Here is a 25,067-nt window from a genome sequence, read left to right as displayed (position 1 = left end):
ATGCACTAAAGGAATTATATTGACAACCCAAAATCTGTAGAAGGGTATTATCCCTGGACTGCCACAGGCCTGGGACCAGGGAACAAATAACTTCCTTTTTGAATTCACAGGTGAAGCACGAAGCTTGACCCAGATATCAGGGCTGGAAGCCAGCCTGAGCAATCTTGTCAGAGCTGAAGAATGGGCTCATTGACTTCTTAGTCTCTTTACTAAGCCTAAGCTATTTATATAATAGAGCAATCAAAGTCAGTGAGTTCACTGATTAAAATATAGCTACATGCATAAATCCTGATGTACTAACTCATGACTGGACTCAACATCACTAAATCTGAAGTCAAGACAAGCAAACAAGAAGCAGAAGTTACATGTGCTCCTGACAACCCTTTCACCATAGCTAGACTGGCTACTCACACCAAACCCCGCTAAAAGTGAAACTCACATTAAAAAAAAAATCCCCAAATGAACAAGAAGTTTGAGAACTTTGTCTGTATTTTAAACTTTTGAGGCTCAGAAGTGCCACTCATTTATGTTTCTAGAACCTCTGGCAAAACAGGGCTCTGACCTTCACCTGCTCTCAGGTGTTCTGCTAATAAAGGAATGATTAGTAATGTTAAAAGCAATAAACTTCAGGACCTTTCTCTACAGACTATCATTTTTAAACATTTACTCCTTAGTATATAGTCAAACAAGACTTCAGAGGGTTTCTTTACAATGTCAGCTGGGCAAATAAAATTCAGCCTTATTAACAGTCTTATCATTGAATGCCCAGGGACAGGGGGTTAAAGAAAAAATCTGAGAGAACAGAGGCATTGGTTCAGACAGGTAAAACAAGTAGCAGTGATGAGTGTCACCGTGGAGGTTCATGAGGTTCGGTCTCACAGCTCTCGCAATACCTATGGTTTCAGTCAAGGTAGAATCCCTAGTCTTTCAAATCAGTAGAACCTCATTTTAAATTAATCAGGTTAAAAGGTTAAGCACCTGGAATCCTTGCTCAAGATCTGTTAGATTTCTTTCCTTAAGAAGTGTAATGACAGTCAAATTAGTCAGAATTGTTTAATCATTCATACAAGAAAAGTTGCCTATCTCAACAGAAGTGCCCTTGTAATCACTTTTGTAAATACAGTTGTATTAATCTGGTATAGGATAACAGGTTCAAAGCTGTAAATGCTGGAAATCTTTTACCATATAAAACGTTATTATAAGCATTAACTGGTAATGTCTACTTGTTATCATGACAGCAACAGTTCTCTGGGGTCAGGAGGTTTATGCTAAAGCATATAGTGCTGAGTAAAGGGTACATATAAATCTCTATTGTAAACGAACCCAAAATACCCTCTTCCATTCTCCACCTCAGACAATAAACTGAGAACAAGAGACACAGGCAGGCGCATCCTTCTCAATTTTCTAGTCACCCCAAGCTCATTAAAATGCTTTGGATGTCTTGAGAAAAATCACACATCAGACAGATGCTCAGGGTTTTTCCACGCGCTGCTGTTTGGAGGCAGCAGACCAAGGTGACAAAAGCAGAAAGGAACACGTGAAGTTCAGGTCAGCTTTGTGGCAGCCCCATTCAGCTGCAGTCTAGACAGCCTGGTCTGAAGCAAGATGAAAACCAGGTTTAAAAAAAGAGGGGTTTGTCAGTGCTGTGATGGACAGAACCTTAAAGATGGTCTTAAGGATATCTGTGGTCTTTGGTAAAGGGAGAGCACTGAGTAGCTGGAGGGAGCTTTGTCTTGGGTGTCACTGTGTGATCCTGAAAGATGCTGTGGAAAACAATCTTCCCACATCCCTGAATTTACATGGTTTCCCGCAAGAGTTTCAAGAATTCACAAATCTTTCCCTAAGTAGCTATATTGTAGGCTATCTTTGTATTGGTCCCCTTCTCTAAATTGCTTGAAACTAGTCACCCTAGCCTTTCCTTTTCACGTTGTTGTTAGTAGCAGCAGCATTAAAAAAACATTTCTGCTTAGCCGCAGTAACCAAGCTGAGTTTTCACGTCTTCAAACTTTCTAACCTCTAACACACCACTTGATAGTTTTCAATAAAATACAGCAAATTGACCAGCAGGGTATTTTCAGCCTCCAAGTCTAGGCATAAAATTGAGCAGCAGTTCCATAAAGAGCGAGCTAGTTTTTGAGCTGGCTGCTCTTTCAAGCCTTAGACCTGGCCACTCTGAACCACCCCCTTTTCAATTTTTTCCAGGACTAAGCTAAAGAGGACTCCAAGCAGAAAGACAGCAAGCACAAGGTGGCCAGCAGCATTGGCAAGGGAGAGATTGTCAGCCCTGGATGGATGGACAAGGAGGAAAGGAGATTAAGGAGGCACTAGGTGACAAGGGGGAAAGTATCTGAGAAGAGCAAGTAGAAGGAAAACAAAAGGATCGGAGGGGCCAGAGTTTGGAGCCCCCAGATAGAGCCAGGGTGGAGCATTACCCGGCACATTTGAGGAGGGGTGATAAGAGCCGGTCAGATTATGGCCGTTGTTGCCAACTGAGAAACACGCTGCAGTAGCAGTTACCCACTGAACGAAGCAGGAGGACTTTCCCCATGGGACTGGCTGTACTTGGTCATCCATGTCCCATTCTTTTCTCCTTGCTAACTAGCTAACTTTTAAAGATTACTATTTTTGCTTCTCTCTGCCCAGATCAACCACAGCAGGGAAAATGCATGTGAACCTCACAACAAGGAAAGTCCACTTATTATGCCTCTGCCCTTTATACAAGTTCAGTACCTGCCTCACACAGCTGGTATCTACACAGCAATGCTCATTAATGGTACAGAAAATATACCAAATACACACAAAACCCTGCTGATAGACCCTGACACTTTCTGCCTGGCAGATGCACCACTATTTAAAGGGCAGCTATGCATTCCTGACATACTGAATTGGTCCAATTTCAAAGTGATAAGCAGGAAGGATATACCAGAGAGAAGGTATCAGGGATACCCAGCAAGCGCTATTTCTATGGTACTGTAACTAAAGCAAAAACTCCAATTTGCTGAATGGTAATAAATATGGTCATATATAGTTAGCATCATACACTCATATATATGTCAGTATATATGTGTGTGTGTGTGTGCAAAAGATAAATGCATGCATATATGCGTATGTGTGTCTTAAATATAAGACATTTCTCCATTCCATCAGCCCCCCTCTGCTGATTGTCTTTCAGGCAGCAGAGCTGCTGCTGGTACTTGCTGTGGAAACAACCTCCATCCTATGAGAGAGACGTGCTCCATCCCTCTCTTCCTTACAGCTCCTTGTCCCCAGGCCACATTGGCCCAGACTTTTTTTTGCTTTGTGTGTGTGTGTGTCCCATACAAAGAAGGTTACCATTACCCATGCAGTGGCTGGCACGGGGCTGTACAAGGGATGCTGGATTCGCAGAAGGCACAGGCAAGTTGCCGAACTCCTTGGCCAAGTGAACAACTACTTTGAAAGAGCTCTGTGAGCCGGGCTCCTCTTTGTTTCCCTCGGTCTCCCGTTGCTGCTGCCTCACATGATTACTCTTTGGCCAGGACACAGAGTGCTTAAGAGAGACAGTATTTGTTTTTCAGAAGGAAACGTTAACATCAGTGTTAGTCAGGGGTTGCAAATATAACAAAATTAGCAGAAGCCTTTGACTTCTGCCAGAAATAATGCATATATATATATATATATGTGTGCAGGAACAAGCACTGTTGTCAGCAGGAGAGGGAGTCATTGCCTTATTTCTCCATGGCTCCTGGAGATCTCCATTGTAGACAGAAAAATAAATTTTCATCCCCTGAAGGTGACCACTGAGCCGCTATGTAACCCCTCCTTTCTGTGAGGGCAGCCCAGTTCCCTGCCACGTGGAGAAAAACAGAGCACAGAGACACATTTTCAGCTGGCAAAAAGAGCCAGAACTATCTTCTAGCAAACACACTTATGCTCACTTCCACCAGCAGATAATTTCCTCCCATGTTCCTGCATCAGGAGCTGAATCCCTTCCTTCTTGGGCTGGCAAAGCTGAAAGAACTGCAAGGACAGTGATGTTCAATCTGATGAATGCAGTCTTTGGGGACTGCCTTCCTGTCAGCCTAAGCGCTAGCCCAAAATGATCAGTTTGCTTCTTGGAGTAGCAGTACCCTGCTTTACAACCAGGAGGAAGCATAATCCATTTAATCATTTATAGAATTTCATAGCCCTAAGTAGAGCTACGCCTTGGGAACTCCACCTTTGATTTTTCCTTTCTTTTCATACAGTGTCAGCAAATTAACACTAAACATGAGCCAGTGTTACGGTTGGGGTAGATGGAATTATTGTGACTGTGAGTTTAAGGAGCTGGTTGCTTAAGATCAGATTTCATATTTCGGATACTAAAGCGCAGAGGCAAATTAGAATTACTACAAACAAAATAAAAAGCTCACATCTGGAGACAATGGGGATTAAGGGAAGCCATAATAGAGTCTCAACATATTTTCAAACAAGCCCCTTCCCTTCATGTAAAAAGCATCCAGGAGTAGGAGGCAGAAAGAAGACATATACACCACTGCTCACTTCTGGATGGCCTCAGAAACTGTGCTGGAAAACACAGGTGGTACTCAGAGAATGGGGTTTTGGGGGTCACCGAGGGAGCTGTGCAGGTTCCCGCTCTTCCCTTGCCAAAAGCCTCAGCAAATCCTACCTCGACAGCAGCTGAAGTTTTTTGTCCTGGGGGATGTATGATGTCCCTTTGCTGCAGCAAGGGCAAAGATCTGCTCTACCACGAGTCCTCTCCAGAGCTGGTATGGCTCTGGGGGAGAAGCAAAGGCCCTCTTCCTCCTCAGCGAGTTCTACAGAGCATCTCCTCTCGGCACCATGCAAAGGCTCACAATTATTTTGGGGGCCCTGATTGTGTCCCTCTGATAACCTACGCCCAGACAACTTAGGGCTGACCGAACACCCACTTACACTCTTAGAAATTACACAGTGCCAGAGACGTCCACAAGTAGAAAGGTGCTCCCTGGATGGCCATGTCCCAGAAATCATTTGGGTGCAAAAGTCTGAAGCATGCACCAGCCAGCACAAAAGCTGCAGGTACTGCTGGTGGGTGTTTTGTCGCAGGGTAGACCCTGCACACTGCTGTGCTCTTAAGCCCAGCCGTAAGAAAACACTCACTGTGAACAATGTGGGCAAAGGAAACTGTGGTGTGCAGATAGGCTACCGTTCCCTACTTCACGTGGCAATTTTAAAAAGAAATAGCTAATTAAAGCAAGTGCTGTTCTGCAAGTTGTCATGGCATTCATTGTACTGATTTCCTACTGCCTGTTGGACTTCCTTGTTTAAAGCTTGGTGGATCAGCTCATCTGCATCAGATACTTTTTACAAGATCAATTTTTATAGTGGATATTGAAAAAAGGACTGTTTTCTACCTCTTGAATTATGCAATCCTTTACTTATAAAACTTACTTTACTTTACTCATAAAACTGGGAACCTACTGTGTCATTTCAATGACTTGCATAATGTCTTCGCAGGTTTATTTTCTCATACGTACCCTGAAGGCTCTTGCTGTAGTTTTGTTTCCATCTCCTCACCACAGGGTGGTCAGCGACATGTGGTTAAACAGACACAGAGCTTTATTAAACATGGGGGAATGCTGGGGGAAAAAAAAATAAATAAATAAAGTACTAGGACTGGAAGGAGGTAAAGCAAAGTTCAACGCCATATCGAATGTGCCACTTGCCTTACGCCTTTTGTTTCCAAAGCCACGCAAGCAGCCACAATGATAGTGTTATCTGCTGACTACACTGCTGACCCTGCAGCCCTTCCCCTCCCAGCTCACCCTGTGCACTGATACAACACGGCATAGGTGTGGAAAGAGAGGAAACCTTTCAACCCCAGGTCCCAAGAAACCACCATGAGCTTCATTTTCTTTTCTATCTGCAGGTAATTCCACCTTGCAAAACAGAACAGAGGCTCAGGGACTGAGAGCCTCATCACTATTAGCAAATTAAACAGCAACTGGGGATGAACCATGATCATTTGTATTAGCAAGCAGCAATTACTGTTCTCAGCAGCCCTTCCCAGGCACAGTCCAGAGTCAAGGACCTAATCTCAGCTGGCCATCAGCATGGAGCCATTTTTGAAGTGGATGGTATATTACTAGCATAGATGCAAGCTCCTCTATGCCGGTTGGTCTCTGTGCCTGGGAATATTCCCAGGTATAATTACATTACTAATATATTAGTCATCAATAACGCTTCACAGTTATTCAAATTACTGCTCTCTCTGTGTACTGAGACACGTACTTCTTTCATCAGACAGGCAATGTCACTTTAGCAAAGTCCAGCCACAAACTTACAGGGCTACTATAGTGACTTCCTCTGGAGAGCAGATAGTAACCATTACAACTATGCCTCTCCATCTAGAATTTTATGTCAAAATAACTAACTGCCTGTAAAATACAGCTGGAACTCAATAATAAATTCCATATTTGCATCAGAGGGCAAAGCTTGTGTCCTTGAAGAGGCAGAGGTTTACTTGCCCCTGCTGAATATATCATTAACTTCCCTTGACATTTCATTGCACATCTCCTACTCTCAGTTTTACCAAACCTCCACCTTGTCCTAACTGGAAGATTCATTAGCTTCACACCAACTATATTCTAATTTTGCCAGCGCATGTAACAGACTACTAATCACACAATTGTTACCACTATTATTTCCCTACTTCTTACTACAACTTTGGATGAGAACAGGCTCTCCACCAGCTACAGGCTGAGGAACATCAACCAGGCACTTGATCAAAGGCAACATATTAGACAAAACTCAATTGAATTTCTCATGGAGCATTTATGTAGTTTCTGCAATTTGGACATACTCAAAAGATTTTTTAAAAAGTCAAGCACAACTACTACTGCCTTCTTACTGATCATTATTAACAAAAATGTGTAGATATGTGCGCAACTGGAGAATCAGACACAATGAGATAGGACCCAGGCAGCAGATTACTTGAGATTGGTGCTAGGCAGAGAGGAAAGTATGGGGGCACCTCCATGATTGTTGCTCCAAAAGCAGCACCTAAACTTATAGAATCATAGAATGTTCTGAGTTGGAAGGGATTCACAAGGGTCATCAAGTCCAACTCCTGTCCCTGCATAGGGCAAGCCCAAAATTCACACCATGTGTCTGAGGGCGTTGTACAGTCCCCTCTTGAACACTGTCAGGCTTGGGGCCATGGTACCTCCCTGGGGAGCCTGTTCCAGTGCTCCAGCACCCTCTGGGTGAAGCACCTTTTCCTAATGTCCAACCTAAACCTCCAATGGCACATCTTCCTGCCATTCCCTCAGGTTCTGTCACTGGTCACCAGAGAGATCAGCGCCTGCCCCTCCTCCTTCCCTGGTGGGGAAGCTGTAGCCGTCATGATGTCTCCCCTCAGTCTTTTCGAGGCTGAACAAACTAGCTGCTCCTCATACGGCTTCCCCTCCAAACCCTTCACCAACTTCCTAGCCCTCTTCTGGACACTCTCCAGTAGCTTTATATCCTTTTTACCCTGTGTCACCCAGAACTCCACACAGAGCTCCAGGTGAGGCTGCACCAGTGCAGAGCAGAGCAGGACAATCAGCTCCCTGCCCGCCTGGCCATGCTGTGCTGGATGCACCCAGGACACGGTTGCTCCTCCTGGCTGCCAGGGACACTGTTGGCTCATGTTTAATTTGCTGTTGACTAGAACCCCCAGTTCTCTCCCTGCAGAGCTGCTCTCCAGCATCTTGTACTGTTAGGCCTCATCTCTAACATACAAGTTCAGGTCATGAAACTCAGGAGAGCTTTGAGATTCTCACTGCTGGGCCTGATGTTACATACACAGTCAACTTTCTCCATGAGGCAACACACACACAGAGATCTGTAGCTGAAACCAGAGGAAGGAGGAGAGATGTTGGGTAGAAGCCAGACACACACAAGCAGGCAGAGCCCAGCAGGGCCAGGCAGCCACACAGCACCTGTGTTCTGCAAAGAGCCTATCGGTTGCAGCCAAGATCCTCGTCTGGTACCCCGGAGTCACGGGCTCTAAATTCACCACCAGGTTAGGGAACACTAGGCTGCTTGCAGAGGAAAAGCTTTTGAGTGTTTGTCCCCTTTTCTTCCATATGCATAACAAAATTCGCAGCATTAACAAGCTCACATGATAAGAACAAACTTTACTTGTACAAAGATCTTAAAACTATCCAAACTGACACAAGCTCCGTATTGCTTACATACATCAAGCTCAGAACAACTGGTTTATTTAAAAATACACTTTATTTACAAGACATTCAAACTTCATTTTGGAAAAAAAGAATATAACTGTACATGAAACTTTAAGTATTTTTTCACTAATAGTTAGTAAAACCACAGTGAGATTTACAATTCACTGATTCAGCAATCATGGAAATTACATTTTGGCACATTATTTAAATCACACAATTAACAGAAGAAGTGGAGGAAACTTTTAAGCAACACAACTCCATAAATGTAACAATCTTATACAGTGACATCCTCGTATCAAGGTATCACTGTCCAAATAAAGTATTTAACATAGAAAGTGCTTCCACTGTACAGCAGAGTAAGTAGTAGAACCTATACAAACCTTCATAGCGTTTGGATTATCTTATCAGAGATGTCCCTTTTACCTGCTTTCCAATTAGTGATCCAAGCTTTCCCTTAGGATGCTAATGAATTACTCATGAACCCTATTGTTTTAATTATACCTTCTCAGGGTTAAGATACCAACCTTCTTTAAAAAGCTGGTTCAGGTGGAGTGTTTAGAAAGAATTCAAGTATATATAAATCTATATATTTATGTCTCAGGATGACTACTTGGATAATACATTTGCACAGACCACAGGACATGAAACAGTCCTTGGAGCAGCTCACATCAAGCCATCCATAGACCTTGGCTGGTGAACTTCACTTTGGGGAAAACTGGGATGCTGGCATATTCCCTTCAAAGTTGAGAATAAAAGGGAGCATTCAGGACAGTAAGCATTGTAATTGAGTAGGAGAAAGAATATGAAGAACTGAAAAGGTCAAAAAGTGGTTTTCAATGGTAAAGTAAAACACAAAAACAAAAAAGCAAGAACACAGGGTGAATTTGAATGAAATGGAGTACAAAAATTAAATGAGCGTGTAAAAGAGGTATTTCTAAACTGTATTATAGATACATCACCATGACCAGAAGGCTAGCAAAACCATACTGCTTTTATTGAAGACATAAAGAATAAGAAAAACATTAGGAGGAAAAGAAACGTGGTTGCACTACAAGTCAAAATAAGTATCACGTAGAACGCAAGGAAAAGGAAGTCAATGGAAAACGTGGCAAAACAAAGGCAATACTCCTAAAAATAGCATCAGTTATTTTTCTTTACATAGAAGAGTAAAGGAAATACCTGCATTTAGAGAGTTATAGAAGAAGGAAAAAATAACAATTGAATTGGCACATGTAGTACATACGGAAATGTGACAAAAAATTGATTCACTTTAAGAAAAGGTCATGACTGATTAAAGTCAGTAAGTTGCTTTTGCATTCAATGCCAAATGAATTTATCCCAGATTTCACATTTACTCCAAAACTATCTGGCAAGGCTAGCAAACATTTTATCGTCAAACAACTGGGACACATGTATTACTGGTGATGGATCAGAGTTTCACATAAGCTGGAGAACCAGTTGAAAGTCGCCTGTATTTTAAGCAGATTTCCTTTGGTACTGACAGTGATGGACAGATATGGGCAACCACTGCAAGAGAACCTGAATGCCATAACAATGCAAACATAAAGGAGCACTTGAAGAGGACAGAGTAGCACAATCGACCAGCAATCATCAGAAATTTTATGTTACTGAATTGGAGGGGAACAAAGCAATTAAGCTAAAGAGGCCAGAAAAGAGATTTTTCAACAGTGCAATATACTATAAAACTGAATTTAGAACAAGTGCCCAAAGATAAGGGCAAAAACTGAAATATCCAATATTTCAAAATGAGGTAAGCCTACTTCAAGAGAATTAGAAAAGATAAGATAAGAACTGAAGGGAAATAAGCCAATACAAAATACTTCCTGATTGGAACTAAGTCTTCAACAGAAGTAGAGAGGGGCCACCCAGTACAGCCTGGTTGTGACACACTTAAAACAGGGGAAAAACATTTTGTTGCAGGACTCCAAGTAAGGCAAGGATACTGGGTCAGAAACCCTGGAAGTCCCTACACAGAAAAGGCAAGGTTCACCTCATCAGTAACATAGCTCTGTTGGGTTTGCTTGCTTCAGTATTAAAGGAAATTTTAAATCTGATTGTTTTCTAAACCTGAAGACTTCCATAATCCCTGGTATTTTCCTATTTATTTACAGACAACATTTACAGTACATTCAACGAGACAAGAAAAAAGTTTAAGAATGTTACTTCATTGTATTTTCAGGTTACAACACTTCCAAAAGCTTAAAAAAAATAGATAACCACCGTTTTAACAGAACACTGGAAGGATAAAGGAAAATACGGTCCATTTTGTCAAATGCCCCAATATTACACATAATAGTTTTTTCTAATTCCAGAGTAAACAATACTGCAATTCCATCTTTCAACCATTTAATAAAATGTATACATAAAAAATTTACCTGATTTAAGACACAAATGCACAATTATGAAAGGGTGCTTGTTTCAGAGGACATCTGGGAAGCAAGTTCTCCCACAGACTTTGTTGTTATTTTGGGAGCCTTCAATTTCAGTTCTCAAACAAACCTATAAATATATTCGTTATTTACATCTAAACCTCGACATTTAAACAGCAGCATAGATTAAAATAAGGACAAAAATAACAGAAAAGGCTGTGTTACTTTATGCCACACACTTTTAAAAGACAGAGCAATTCTTAAAATGTTTCCTGATTTACATTAAGTCGTGCAATAACTGCCAAGCAAGATCCTGCTGCTTTCTCTTCTGCTGCTGCCAACAGAATCAGACTGGAGGATCAAGCTTTTAATTATACCAAAGCATAGTTCAATTTATATTATACAAATCCACAATGGAAGGCTATAAAATATATTAATTCACCCAAGAATCTGTTCAAAAGGGGTAACTACAAATCTAGAAATGTGCTGTTCAGCCTGTAATCACTGCTTCAGTAAATACCTTTTTCTGAGCAGAAAAATATCCTGCTGTGCATTTAAATATTCATGTAATTGTCCTTATTAATAAGGAGTTGGCTGCTTTCAAGCCAGTCTTACAAGGAGGTCCCGGTATTTTCCCAGCCCAGGCAGGAAATCAATTTGCCCTTTCTGTGAGGGTGTCACTGAGGTAAAGACACTACTATTTTATAAAAGTGTTCGCCATGAATAAATTAATAAAACAGCCTGCCCAGGCCACACAGGCCATTGAAAGGCTGCTTATGACAGCAAAATGTATTTGAAAGCTGCTGGATCTGATCTGCCTAGCCAGTGAGGCTAAGCACTGCACTAAGGATTAGGTAGTGGGTCTCCTCTCCCAGAAATATGGAGAACAGACCTGACTGAAATCCAGCACTGGTGACAGGACATATCACCTTGTGTTCCTTAGAGCACCCTTGCATGCCTTCAAAAAGAGCAAACAGATAATGGAATTGCTTCAGTAAATACACTTTGAAATACACCTTTGGGCAGGGGGAGGAGGAGCAGGGCAGAGGGGAGGGCTTAGATGTTTCAAAGAATCCAGAAAGAAATAACTGAGATTAAACCAGGAAAAAATCCCTGTTATTTTTTTAAAGCTCCTTCTAAGTGATAATACTGTATATAAAACTTCGAAGGGTCTTTCTTAATTAATACAATATTAAATTATGTCTTAATAATAAAACTGCTGAATTTTAACTGCTCATAATAAACACATTAGCTTATTTATTTGGCATGCATAATGACAGATTCTCGATGTTAAAGATACAACCATCCTGCACAATGATGAATTGAGACCATGGCTATTGTGACTTCTGTTGTCGGGAGAAAAAAAAAAAAATAAATAAAAAAGACTGAGTTGTACAATCACAACAGTGAACAAGATAAAAGGTAATTTGATGACTGCCTGCATTTCCATTTGCTAGAATCAGTACAGGCAACGTTAGTAAGTACTTCTTTGCTTTCATGATGAGAAGTCTATTCTTTAGCATACTTATCTGTGATTAGGCTAAGACTCCAGTATTACTAGTAGAGAAGCAAGACCAGCTTCTGCTCTGTCCCTAAATACAGGAGTCAATCAAGAAAAGAATGCAAGTCAAAATTCCTGAGTGCTTCCCTTCCCCCTTAAACACTCTTACTTTCATTCACAAACCCCAGTGGCCTGAAGCACAAGTGTTACTGTTAAACACAAACTGTCTATGCACAAATGGGTTTTAAGGCTCAGTAAAGCATCTCTACTGAAGTCCTTTATAAATATACAGTACTTCAGCCCAGTGCCATCGTGAACTGGCCACCGGGATTCCAGGAAACAGCTCGCTTCAGCAGAAAAGGCCAGAGTTTCATTCCCAGTGCCACTGGCCATGAACTGCAAGCATCAGTGCAGACAGCAATACACCTTATCCTCGCTAACAACACAAATTCACACGCAGTTTGGTCAGGAACTGTGTTAGGCTGTATCGGAAAAAATCTTAGATGAATGCAACACCCTTTGTGGGAATATTAATCCTTATTTCAGATACGAGGTTTTTTTAGGTGTATTTTGGTTTACAGCTAAAGCACAGAAATCTTTTTGCCACACCAACTTCAGCCATGACCACCGATGACCCCCCTTCCCAGCCTGGATACATTTGTTCTATGAAAACATTACGCAGAGTAGAGGGAACTGCCTAAAGTCGTGTACTGCCCAACCGTGATTTGTCAGCAGACACATCACAATTTTTCACGTTTTTAACACTATCCTCTGCCCCTGAGTACTCGATAGGGATTTCAATATCATTTTTACTCGAACCATCGTCTTTATGCAGTGCAGAAAAGCAACTGTTGTTTTTCTCAGCATAGCCATTAGTTTTAGCCAGGGGGGGCTCCCGCTGGCTGCAGCACAGCTGAGAGTCACAAGCTGTTGAGATGCAAGGGGAGCTGCACAGGAGCTGGGAGGTCTTGTTGTCAATGTACTCGGGCTGGATGGTCACCGAATGGATCCCTGCTTCATGGAAAACCTTCCGTATTTTATAAGCAGCATCTTGATAATCAGTAGAGGTTTGGCACTTGACATGAAGAGTAGCGATATTCTTCCCAGTTGAGAGCTCCCAAACATGCACCTCGTGAAGGCTGCTAACCCCTGGTACAAGAGATAGTCTTTCAGCTGGAAGAGAGAAGAGAAAGACATTAGAGGCTTTGGCATACTGGCCAATTACTAGGTTTCTCATTAAGCACCTTATCCAAAAACAGCAGTGTCCAAACTATCTTTTTTAAAGAGCTTTACTTAATAAAATACGTCTACTCCCAGCTGCCTTGGGCTCAGCTTCCAGATGACCACATGAGCAGGCCACTCTTCCTTTGGGTTCACCCCGTCCCTCAGGCTCCCTGATGGCCCTTTACCAGCCATTCATAGAGGCAACGTTGGAGCACCACTTCCTTGGCCAAGACCCACTTCTTCTGGTTTGTCTAAGCCTTGAGCATGGTGGGATTCCAGAAATAACCAGTGCTACCCCACAATCAACCAGTGTGAACAACACCAGAGAGCTACAAAATTAACCAGCCTTCACAGAAATTTCTAAGTTGTTTTGGAAACCTTTTAGAAGCAGCTACTGCAGGGTTGGGAAATACTGTAATTCAATGTTGTTTCTTCCACAAACACCCCACACAAAGCATTAACAGCTCAAGATCTGGTATTTTTGATGTATTGTCGGAGTACCACATTCTCAAAATGCATGCTTTCACTAATCCAGAGAGATTTGAGTCATGTTGCTAGGACACAGGCATGTGACTATTTCTCATGGTTCTTGAGAATTTAGAGCTATTATGAGTAAATAATCCGAACATGTCATTCCAGAAATAACATATGCATTTAAATATATCATTAAAATCAATAACATTTCAAAAACAAATCTGACTTACTCAGTTGTTGCATATTAACACCTTTGGGAACCATCTGCAACAAAATAATTGAGGTCTCCTTGATAAGTGGGAATGCAGAAGACAAGATGATGAACACCATAATTATTGTCAGGCTTGGGTCAACGTAGCACTGCCAGTTACACGGAGCATTCCCCAGAGGGAGCACATGGAAGATTGTAGCAGCAACTACCACGACCACAGATCCAAGTGCATCTCCCATAACATGCAAAAGAACACCTGAAATAAAGGGCACAATTTTCATTAGTGGGGTTTTTTTGGCGAGGAGGAGGAGAGTAAAGCTGCATTTTAAAAGTCTGTTCTACCTGACATGAAAAACTCAATATTACAAGCACTAATATCATAACCAAAGTTTTCAATAACAGCTTTCAGAACAAAACAGCTCTGAACCGCAGCTGCTTAAGTGGGATGCATTATTAAACATGTAGGGTGTGCTAGCAACTGCAGTCCAACTGCAATGCCATGGCAACGTAAAATGTGTTTGCTTAAATGCCTGCAGATTATTAAGAGATCCTGGCACATTAAATCTCAATTCTCAATTAAAATTGATGACTAAATATATCTGTTCTTCCCTGGAAGCTCAGAGAGCCACAGACCACCCCCAGTAACAGTTATTCTCTAGCAGCTTCTATGACACTATTGAAAGCTGAAAAAGTACCTAAGTGAAACCTAAGCCCACTCCTCTGGCTCCAAACATCCCAAACTCCAATTTTCACATCAAGCTTGATTACTAGTCATACTAAACCCTGTCCCACCAACACAACTAGCCCTCAGACTCAAAAAAACATCAGAATCTGGTCTGAGAGTTAGTCACATGGACACCATGGTTTACTATGTGCCTGGACTACTTTAAATTGAGGGGAATGGTGGGTACCACTTTTTACATCTATAGATATGTTTTAGCACAAAAGGCAAACATACAAAACCAGCTTTTGTAGTAACATATTTTTAGTTGCTCTTTCAACTACAATGACCAAAGTAGTTTTCTTTCTATAAAGTTACAATCATCTAAGAGCTCTTTTCTTCTTTTTTTCACTGCTTTACATAATCTTCCCTCTTCCCATCTTTGCTCAAATGCACTCCACTTTTGTTAGTCTTTACTATTCAGACTCAGATTTAATTCCAACCCATGCCTAATTCACAGCATCTCTAAATATACAAAGTTAATTTCTTTGTCAATGCTTTTTATTTGGACCCCGTGATAGGACAAAATGTACCAATTCATTTTAACATCTCTAAGACAAGCACTTTCAGGACCTCCACTCCAATATAATAACTAACTTTCTCTGGGCTGGAGAAGCTGCAAAAGGCTCCCTCCGAAACTCATGAGCAACACAGCAAAGGGTTTTGACTCCTTGGTGCTGCTGGACACTGGGTTAGACCTAGAGCTGTGCCTGTGCTGTGGTTTCTCGCCAGCTCTGTGCAGGAACATTGATCTGTGCAAGAATTGAAGTCAACAACCGCTGGAGTTCCTCTGAATCACTTGGCTCAAATAAGAGAGCACAAACTTCCAGTGAGTCCAGCCCTTTCTGCTGGAGTCAGACATGTCCTGCCCCCTTTGGCAAACTCCCAGGGGGTTTTACTCCTCCTAACAGTGTTGCAGTGTTTTCTTTTCACTTACAAATAATCCCGAGGGAGCACGGGCTATCACCTATTGCACTAACAAGAAAGAACGGCAGGACGCAATTGCCAAGGCAACTAATTAGAGAGCACAGCTTAAAAAAAAACACAGGAAGATGTTTCAGAAAGTCTTCTTTTGAACTAAGAAAAAAGTGTGTCAGAATTTTGATAAATTATAATTTGAGAATACAGCAATTGGAAAATGCTTATTTTATATTACTAACATTGTTAATATGTACATCTTGGTTAGGCACCACAATAAGGGTGTAGACAGAAATGAACTCATTTTCCTATAGGTCTGCAAAAGTTATAATGATAAGATAGAACTGAAAACAATTTTTTATTAAATTAAGTCATTATGGTAAGACCACAGGTAATACATTGTTTCCAACAGCTTGTGTTGGGAAGTCTGAACTACTCTGCATATGCTCAAGTAGTAAAAGGAATAATTTTATACTACAATAATTAATCCTGCCAGGCAGAACACATAGATTCCTGTTCCTACTACTTTTAAAATCAAGGAAGCAGTTCCTCTAGCAATCCATTTTGTCCAGCCATTTTTTTCAGGGTGGCTCCAATTCTATAATATACAGAATTTTTTGCCAAGTGATTATGAAATGTAGCTATGTAACTAACTTAGAGCAGCAAAGAGAAAACATAGATTTTTAATCAGAATTTTAAAGACACATCTGTAACAGTGGCTAAAGAAGCAAGGAATATTTGTAAGGACAATAAAAACAGATTTTGCAAAGATAGGACCACTAAGAGAAAAAGTCTCTTTTTAAAAATCAAAGATGACATGTAACTTAAAATAAACAATACAAAACTTCTTATCCTTCAGACATTTTTTAAAGTTTCCAGCATCATTATGCCTAAGCACTGTCGTTCAGGCAAGTAAGGCCTTCTCTAAAGTAATAATCATCAGTTTCTTATCCTTCTCTCCTCCACCTCTGAAAGTGAGTTTGCTTTTCCTGCTCCAATAATCTTACCACTGTTATGCCATAATATCCAGTGACAGCAATTTCTAGATATTCAGGAAAGTGTTGTGGCTCTGGCATGTGGTTTGATTTTCAAAGCATCTTCCCCCACAGACACATTTGTGTAACTCTGAAAACACTTTTGAATGATAGGTGTAAAAAAAAAAAAAAAAAAAGGTTCCTGACTTCCATGTCAACCTCTTACACTGAATTCATGTGATGTCAACTTACACAGCTTTGGGTGAGTATCAGATGCTGGTAGGTGACAACAAGAAGCTTGAAACTACCATCTTGTTTCAGCGTTGACAGCCCTTTCCTTGGGGACAAACTCAGTGTTTAATATAGTCAAAGATATGTGCTTCTGGCTCTGCTCAGAATAGGTATGTAAACTTATATGCTGATAAACACCTATACAGAGAGGTGGAGAGACACTTGGTTGATTTATTCCTATAAGTAGCTCTACTGTCTCACTCCGCACGTACCCAGAGACCTGCCGAATTACAACATCAGAGGGGCGGATCCTGTCACAGACTCTCTCTGGGACAGGTTCACAGTTCAAGGATCTAGAAAAACACTGTGCTGAAGCACCAGTTTCAGCCCCTTTTTCCTTGTCCTGACAACAAAACGCTATCACCCCTGGGATTTAAAGAAATTCTGTTTTCTGCCCAAAAGCATTTGAGAGTTGAAAACTGCTCAACTACTACAGCAGTGACACTGAAAGCAGCTCCGCATAGCTACCCACTTCACCTTCCTATTAGGCCTATAGTGACTTAGGTTTAATGCCTCCTTTCCTCCTTAGACTTTGCCTCCTTTCCAAAAAACTTCAGCTGCACTCTTCTAAAGAACTAAAATCAAAATGTGAGCACACTCAGAGCCAAATCAGTATCACAAGTATTTTGTTATCTATGCTATTTCATACAAACAAAACCTTTCTGCCAAAGATATCTGTGTCCACATATATAGAAGAGTCCTGGGCTTTTGCTCTATTTCTTACTGGTACTTGGGGGAAAGAAAAACAAAACCAAAAATCAAAGTGTTTAAAGTGGATATAATACTAGCAGTATACTCCCATACTGTACCTCTGATGTTCAAGGCTTCAGACTTTTTCTCTTTTTTCTTCTCAGACCCCTCTTCAGGGCTTTTTTGGTCATTTGGTGAATCACCTGCATTCAAAGAAGAAACGCTGTGTTGTGTATAAGTTCTACAAACAGAAAAGACATCATCCTTCTCAAAACCAACTTATTTCAAAGATGACAAGAAGAAAAAAAAATCTAAAAAAAATTAAAAAGAGCTAAGCCAAAACATTTTCCATGCAGTTCCCTGAGCAATGCCTCCCTCCCCCATCCCGAGGGGACATCCAGCAGCCCGGTGTAAAGTACAAGGTGAAAGAGGTGGCGGGTGCCTGAGTAAGCTCAGTGAAATTCCCCGGGGCCCACGGATGGGCTTGGGGCTCTGAATGGGCCCAGAAGGTGGGTCCGGCAGCTCGGCGGGTCCCAAGGGCAAACGGGAGGAGGAGAGCGGATGGGCAGGGAAGAAGGGATGGGGTAGAAGGGGTGGCAGAGATGCGGGACACGAGGGGAAGGCTGGACGGGGAGGTGAGGCAAGGATGCAGCCGAAAGGCACCTGCTTCATCCGCCTCCCCCGTCGTGGCGGCGGCGGGCGGTGGGTCGGGCGGGCGGCGGCGGCGGCAACAGGCGCCCCCCCAGTCCTGGAAGACGAGGAGCCCCACGAGGTTGACGGCGAGGCCGAGGGTGCCGACGATGAGCACCAGCTGGGCGTCGTCGATGGGCTCGGGCCGGGCGAGGCGGAGGATGGCCTCCACGAAGATGGTGAAGCAGAGGGCGGTGAGGAAGACGGCGTTGCACAGGGCTCCCACCGCCTCGGCGCGGCTGTAGCCGTAGGTGGCGCGGGGGCCGCGGCTGCTGCGCCGAGCGATGCGCCCTGTGGTGAGCCCCACGCAGAGCGAGATGATGTCCGAGAGCATGTTGAAGGAGTCGGACACCAGCGCGATGGAGTTGCCCAGGTAGCCCGACACCAGCTCGGCCACAAAGAAGCCGCCGGTCAGCACCAGCATGAAGATGAGGCGACACGTCTTCCCCGAGTACCGGCCCATGGCGCTGGCAGCAGCGGCCGGTGCCGCTGTCTCTCCCTAGCCCCGGGGCGTGCCCAGCCGCCGAGCAGCCAGCACCACCGGCCCCGCAACAAGTGCGGCCGCCCCGGCCCTTAACGCCGCCGCCCGCCGCGCCAGGCCCCGCCCGCCGGCCCTGCCCCCGCGGGGAGGCTCCGCCAGCGGGGCTCCCCCCGGACGAGGGGCCGGGGGAACCCCGGGCGGGGGTCCCGCTGCGCAGCCCCCTCCGGGGTGGTTAGAAACGAAAATAAATACGAAATGAATGGGAAATAAAACGCCCGGGGAGGCGCCGACCTGGCACGCCGGCTGCAGAAGGGCTTGCCTGGGGAGGCAGAGGCACCCGGTCATCAAGCCAAAAGCTCTCCGGGATGCCGGGTACCACCCGAAGTTGCGGTGAAGGATGCGATAATTGCGACTCCTTCGGTGCTTTGTTGGGGGCTGAAGTGCCAAATCGAGAGTGCCATCTACTGAAGCAGGTAATTTCCTGCAGCTAGCAGGTACTTCAGAGCAAAGGTACCTGAGGGTGTACGAACCTCTCATCAGCCTATGAGAACAATTCAGGGTGTTTCAAAAAGATGGACCCAATTTGAAATCACTGTATCTCTGCATGGGTCCATCTCTTCTTCTTTTTTTCTTTCCTAACCTGTCCAGTCATACCAGAAGCAGCTCCCTCTTCCCTGACACATTCAAAAGGTCACCTCCACATTCAGGAGAACCATGTAGACATATAGTGATTTCAAATTGGGTCCATCTTTTTGAACCACCCTGTAGTTTAATGTTGTTTGTTTTGTTTTGTTTTGTTTTTTACCCTACAGAAAAATCTATAAGCAGCATAGTAAATAACTAAACCTCTGTCTTGTTTTTGTAGATTTTTGTTATTGTTGTTACAGCTGTTCTTGGGAAAGTGGTGCCTCTGCAACCAAATGGGAGAAGGATAGAGCTGGACTACCAATACAGCAGTTCAAGATGATGGGGGCCACCAGATACTCAATGGAGGTACCATTAACAATGGGGTTGTCAAAAACAACTACTTATGTCACTAGATTTTCAGTGGCCCCAGACTAGACTTGGACTGATCATCACACAGGTTTTTTTTTTTGTGTGTTTGACTTCAGAAGTAGGTGAAAAAGAAAGTAAGAACTGGGCCCAAGAATAATAAACTTAAATAAAAGGCATAAGAACTAAGGAAAATAGTGTCCTTAAAATTATATTCTGCGAGAGTCTGGAGTATTTCCACTAGGAAAGAGGCACACCAGTGCTGGAGGTGCTGCTTCAGCAACTGCAAACTGAAGTGCCACATCAAACATTTCACCACACTTGACAAATCATATATTGCTATTAGATAATAAGGCAGCCTGGCCAGGGAACACTATCATGTCCCTCCTACCAAAGGCATTGTTCTCTACAACCAAAAATTAATAAAGTGCCCCAGGAATTTCCTCTTTAACTCTGAAGCAATCACATAGTTACTGCTGTTAATTGAGTTTGGTCCCTTGCTTGAATACATCTTTTAAATGAGGCCTCTCAATTCCACCTAAATTATGTCTACACAACTAAAACCTTTCTTACATATAAGCCAAGATGCATCTTAACCTCTGGAGTGGACTTAAATAGCCATTCAAGGATCACCACCTGTGTATCTGCAAGGACCAAAATGCACAGATCCCACTGAACTGGAGATTCTTTTGCATGTCCTTCATACATTCAATGCCCAAGCAACAGAAGTACCCTGCAATATTCAGATTAAAAAATGCATAAAAATAAATGCATTGAGAAGACTCTTACATAAAGACAAACACAATAGTGGGAGCAGATATAGCAGAATTATATCAACGCACATTTCAGCTTTAACATTACATCTGCCAACATACGATGAGAGATTTCAAACAGGTGGGCCAAATAAAAAGGAGTGTCACATACACAGAACAAAAAGAGTGAAAATATATGAAAGTTATAGGAAGTTTAACTAGTCTATTATACAAAAACTTCAAAATGACAGACTGTATCATCCTTAACTACAATTAAGGATAGAAAATTCTGCCCCTGGCACTTCACTTGCGATCAAACAAATTCACTGAAGCCCAGCTCATTGCACCTGCATAGAACTGAACACAATTTCTATCGGTTCTTATATTAGGAAGATGTACAGTAAAGTAGCTGGAACATCATTAATCCTGCCATGCAAAATATACATTAATTCTCTTTGAAAAAAAAAATCATAGCCCTGGACTCACTTCAAAAACATGGAAATATCGTGGCTATTTTAAAGAAATAGTGCTGAAAATATTTTCAGCAAATAAGGCTGTGACTAAGTCCTCTGACATGGAGCACAATTCCAGAGGACTCGCTGAAGAAACCACCAGCAACACATACGTGTCCAGAGGCTCAGCTCTGAAGCTGTGTATGCTCATCCACTGATTCTTCCTCCTGCCTGTTAAGCTCATGCATCTCGATCTGCTTCTCAGGACACAGCATTGGTCTGAAAGCCACACGCTGACACAGGAGCAGAGCAACGTCTGTGCTTGGGTGAGATCAGAGGTCCAGCTCTGAATTATTTTCAGTTCCTGTCCATGTCTGTTTGAGATGAGGGAACCAAACCTCCACAGTCATCAAAACATGGCTCAGCCACAGATTGTTACAGAGGCAAAGGTTCTGAGTGTCTCCTTCCCTCCTTTCACAGTGCTGCCTCATAGCTGATTCACTTTCTGTCTTCTGAATGTTCAGCAAACATTTTTATGGAACGGATCATTCTCTACTGCTTTCTGTTTCACGTCTTCTGACCAGTTAATTATCCACCCAAGGGCCTTTCCCTTCATGCTATGGCTGCTTAGAAAGCCTCTTGGAAATCCAAGCCTTTATGCACCCTACTACATGTACAAACCTCCCTGGCCCCCTTCATCCAGGTACCACTATCACTTCAAGACAAATGGCTCCTGAAACTGTGATCTGAACCAAGCTACACTAATCATTCTTGTTCAGTAAGTCCTTGTTTTCAATGACAAGAATAATTGTTTTAGCTCAGTCTTCAGAATGAAAGGTATGCAATCCCTGTAGCTCTTTCGCACCTTGATCTTTTTCCACATAGTCCAAAAGAAAGTCTTGATCCTGCAAGTCAGAGGCACCCATCCTGTTACCAGGGTTTTCATTCAGGCTCTTCCCCCCTTGCAGGCACCACAGTTGCGGTATCAGACAGTTTGATCTCAAATCCTGTCAGAAAGAAACTGTGGTTTTGATTTCTTTGCAGTGTGCTTAGATCTTTGTGTGTTTTACTCTGACTGCAGACATTCAACAATATAATGTTACAGTTCTACTTACTCATCCAGTACTGAGATTCCCTGAGTAAGATACATACTATTAAAAATATCAGCCTAAATATCCTGGTCTCTCTGTTTCTAACTATGCTGAGCTGAGGAAGCTTCTCTTAGGAGGTTCAGAAAAGGTTGTCCAACACCTTAGTTTTCTGAATTATTTGCCAACCTTAGTTTCAGCTACAAGTCCACTCAAAAAGCTGTTATTGCAGTTTCCTCATCCTAAGCAGGAGAAGGAATTGGTAATGTTCTTGTGAATTGGTGAAATTCTTACAAACAAGACAACTTTCCTTCTGAACCCCAAAGATGCAAAGCGCTCCTGTAAGCTTTGAGATTTCTGTGTGTCAAGTTTTTAAGCTTCTCTACAACCATTTTTTAACACTTAGCCACTGGCAGTCAGAGCCTCAGGCCAACAGGCTATCCCCATCTGTGGCTATACAGCGATGCTCAGGTAGCAGTAAGACCAGGTAAGTGTAGGTGATACTTCCCCAGAATACTCTTCCATCCTTCAAGTATTTTCAGCTCAGGGGAGTTTCTGAGCTAGGTATCTCTATATTTAGCAGCTGTCAATGCTGTTCCATGCACTTGTCCAGCCTTTCACTCACCAGTGTAGACTTAACACTGCTTCACAACAAGCTCCACACATCTTCTGCCCAGGGTGTGAAGAATCACCTCCTTCTCCTTGTTTTCACAGAATCACAGAATGTCAGGGATTGGAAGGAACCTCGAAAGATCATCTAGTCCCATCCCCCCGCCGGAGCAGGAACACCCAGATGAGGTTACACAGGAAGGTGTCCAGGTGGGTTTTGAATGTCTCCAGAGAAGGAGACTCCACAACCCCCCTGGGCAGCCTGTTCTAGTGCTCTGTTACCCTTACTGAGAAGAAGTTTCTTCTCAAATTTAAATCAAACCTCCTGTGTTCCAGTTTATACCCATTGCCCCTTGTCCTATCACTGGTTGTCACCGAGAAGAGCCTGGCTCCATCCTCGTGACACTCACCCTTTATATATCTGTAAACATTAATGAGGTCACCCCTCAGTCTCCTCCAAGCTAAAGAGATCCAGCTCCCTCAGCCTTTCCGCATAAGGGAGATGCTCCACTCCTTCAATCATCTTCGTGGCTCAACCTGGATTTAATTTGATATATCCTAGTTCTTCTATCAGAGGGCAGAAGAAACAACTACTGACCTTCCCTATGTCACTCTTGGCTTTGCAGTTTTCTGTCACACCCTCCTTAGGTTAACCATTTTTAAGGTCACAGATTAGAATCTACTTAATTGTTCCTTGCAGAGAGGCCATTATCAGCCTTAGCAAATAGAATATCTGTGTTACTGTGAAATATTAGACAACAGTGACAGCAGTAACATCAGTAAGGTTCTTCCACTGCAGAATGAAGAATTAAAATAATATCACTCATAGCCTTGTGGTGTTATAGAATTTGAATAGTAAAAAAATTCTGAACACTATAATTAAGAAAGATCATTTTTCATCCTGCTTATCAAAGTCCTGGCAGAGATTACATTTTAACCCATCATAAAAATGATTTACAAAAGATATTTCAGGAATGATCTGGACGAAACTAGAGAATGAAAGAAACAAATGCTCACACACTACTGCACATGATGCTAAAGGAGTCTTGTCTCTTTCAGACTGTGGGGTGAAAAATGTTATATTTGCACAAAAAAGCTGAGGCTGACCCTAGGCACCTCACATTTAAAGGTGGCATCCCTAGCTGTAAGAGCTTGAAATCCAGTGGGTGGGTGAAAATGGACATTTGAGCTTGCATTTCTCTTCTTGTATGAAGCCTAAACCGTCTTCATTCCACAAGACCTGATGGCTCTTGTGAAGCTTTTTTTCTTTAAATTAGGAAAGCTGGGCCAAATTCATAGCAAACCTAAACTGAAATAATGTGGTTGGCTTCTGCCACAGATAAATTTGACCACAAAATAAACACCAGCCTTATTGTGCAAGATGGTTAGTAAAAGATTCTTCTGTTTGCAGTTAGTTTGTTCCTAGCTGTTTGCTCATTTTATTTATATCTCCCTCTAAATTTGCCCAGAACCGTGCCTGTGAGAGGAAGACGGGATCTCTTGGCAAACGCTAAAGGGTGGGAGGGCTGGGAAATCACTTCATTAGGTCCGTTTCAATCCAGGGAGCAGAAGCCTAAAAGTTAGCCCTCCAGCAGGAGTTCAGCAGCCTGGCTGAAAGTTTTATCAGCATCCTCAGCAGAGTGCAGAGGTGAATGTCCCTGGCTTTTTTAATTGCAGCTGTGACTCTTCAGAACAGTCCTGAAACTGTCCCTTGCAGAGACCACAGTCTGGCTGGACACAAAGAACAGATTTTTCATTCCCTTCCAAAGAGGGCTTGAATACACTGGTAGGTCAATCTGAAACAACCGACCTATGGGATTATTTATTTCCTAGCCTGGAATGTCTTTTTATTTTTCTTTTTTTTTTTTTTTTTCCTATTCTAAGATGGTTGTTCAGTTTGTTAGTTACAAACCACCATTCCCTGCTCTTAGTATCTAGCATAAAGCAACCTTTTACATACCTTAAGATAGATCCAGGATCTGCTCTACTACCTGGATAGTGCTTCCCTGAATATTTCAACTGCTTGATAATTCACTTTTTTAAAAGTTTCGTACTGTTAAGTTTCCCATATATTTAAACATATATATACATCCATATAAGCTTTTCCTGCTGGGAGATAGTGCTGCGTATTGCAAAGAACATGAAGAGGAGAAAGCCAGTCACTGCTTTAATCGCTGTAAATTACTTTGAGTCCTACTGCAAAAACTTCATTTTCTATCCCAGCAGCATTTCTAGACTGAAGCTGATACCAAACCTGTGCCTGTAGCAAACTCACTGCAGAATAGCCACCCAAATAAAACAGTTGCAGTTAACATATAAAACATATCAGCCTTAAAATCCCCTATTGTATTGAAACTGTTTATGACTTTGAACTCAGTTATCTTACAGTCCTTTTATTTCCTTACAGCTCACCACAGAT

The 25,067-nt window shown here is 42.5% G+C and overlaps 1 protein-coding gene and 1 long non-coding RNA gene across 2 annotated transcripts; one reads left to right on the top strand and one right to left on the bottom strand.

Annotated features, from left to right (window-relative positions):
• Nucleotides 1–8,127: 8,127 nt before the first annotated feature.
• SLC30A10 (solute carrier family 30 member 10) lies at nucleotides 8,128–18,879 on the bottom strand. The gene is made up of 4 exons (XM_082047448.1): nucleotides 18,247–18,879; nucleotides 17,703–17,786; nucleotides 14,009–14,245; nucleotides 8,128–13,253 (listed from the first exon to the last, which is right to left on the bottom strand). Exons 1-4 carry the CDS (start codon nucleotides 18,734–18,736, stop codon nucleotides 12,778–12,780), a joined length of 1,287 nt encoding a protein of 428 aa, XP_081903574.1. The 5' UTR covers nucleotides 18,737–18,879; the 3' UTR covers nucleotides 8,128–12,777.
• Nucleotides 18,880–18,980: 101 nt separating this feature from the next.
• On the top strand, nucleotides 18,981–24,420 carry LOC309437265. Its single transcript, XR_014183517.1, has 3 exons — nucleotides 18,981–19,227; nucleotides 22,754–22,858; nucleotides 24,326–24,420. It is a non-coding gene; the product is annotated as an uncharacterized lncRNA (long non-coding RNA).
• The last annotated feature ends 647 nt before the right edge of the window (nucleotides 24,421–25,067 follow it).

This window comes from Streptopelia decaocto (genome assembly GCF_964273445.1).
Source record: "Streptopelia decaocto genome assembly, chromosome: 3".
Classification (NCBI taxonomy): domain Eukaryota; kingdom Metazoa; phylum Chordata; class Aves; order Columbiformes; family Columbidae; genus Streptopelia; species Streptopelia decaocto.
The sequence above is the reverse complement of the archived record's forward strand: the minus strand, read 5'-3'. Positions and strand labels throughout refer to the sequence as shown.

What these genes read in the sequence shown, in the direction of transcription:
- SLC30A10 (XM_082047448.1), bottom strand. Translation starts at nt 18,736, where the DNA reads ATGGGCCGGTACTCGGGGAAGACGTGTCGCCTCATCTTCATGCTGGTG. An exon ending in GGGGGAGGCGGATGAAGCAG is followed by an intron (nt 17,787 to 18,246) that starts GTGCCTTTCGGC and finishes CTTTGAATGCAG; the next exon opens with GTGATTCACCAAATGACCAA. An exon ending in TGTTAATATGCAACAACTGA is followed by an intron (nt 13,254 to 14,008) that starts GTAAGTCAGATT and finishes TCTCTCTTCCAG; the next exon opens with CTGAAAGACTATCTCTTGTA.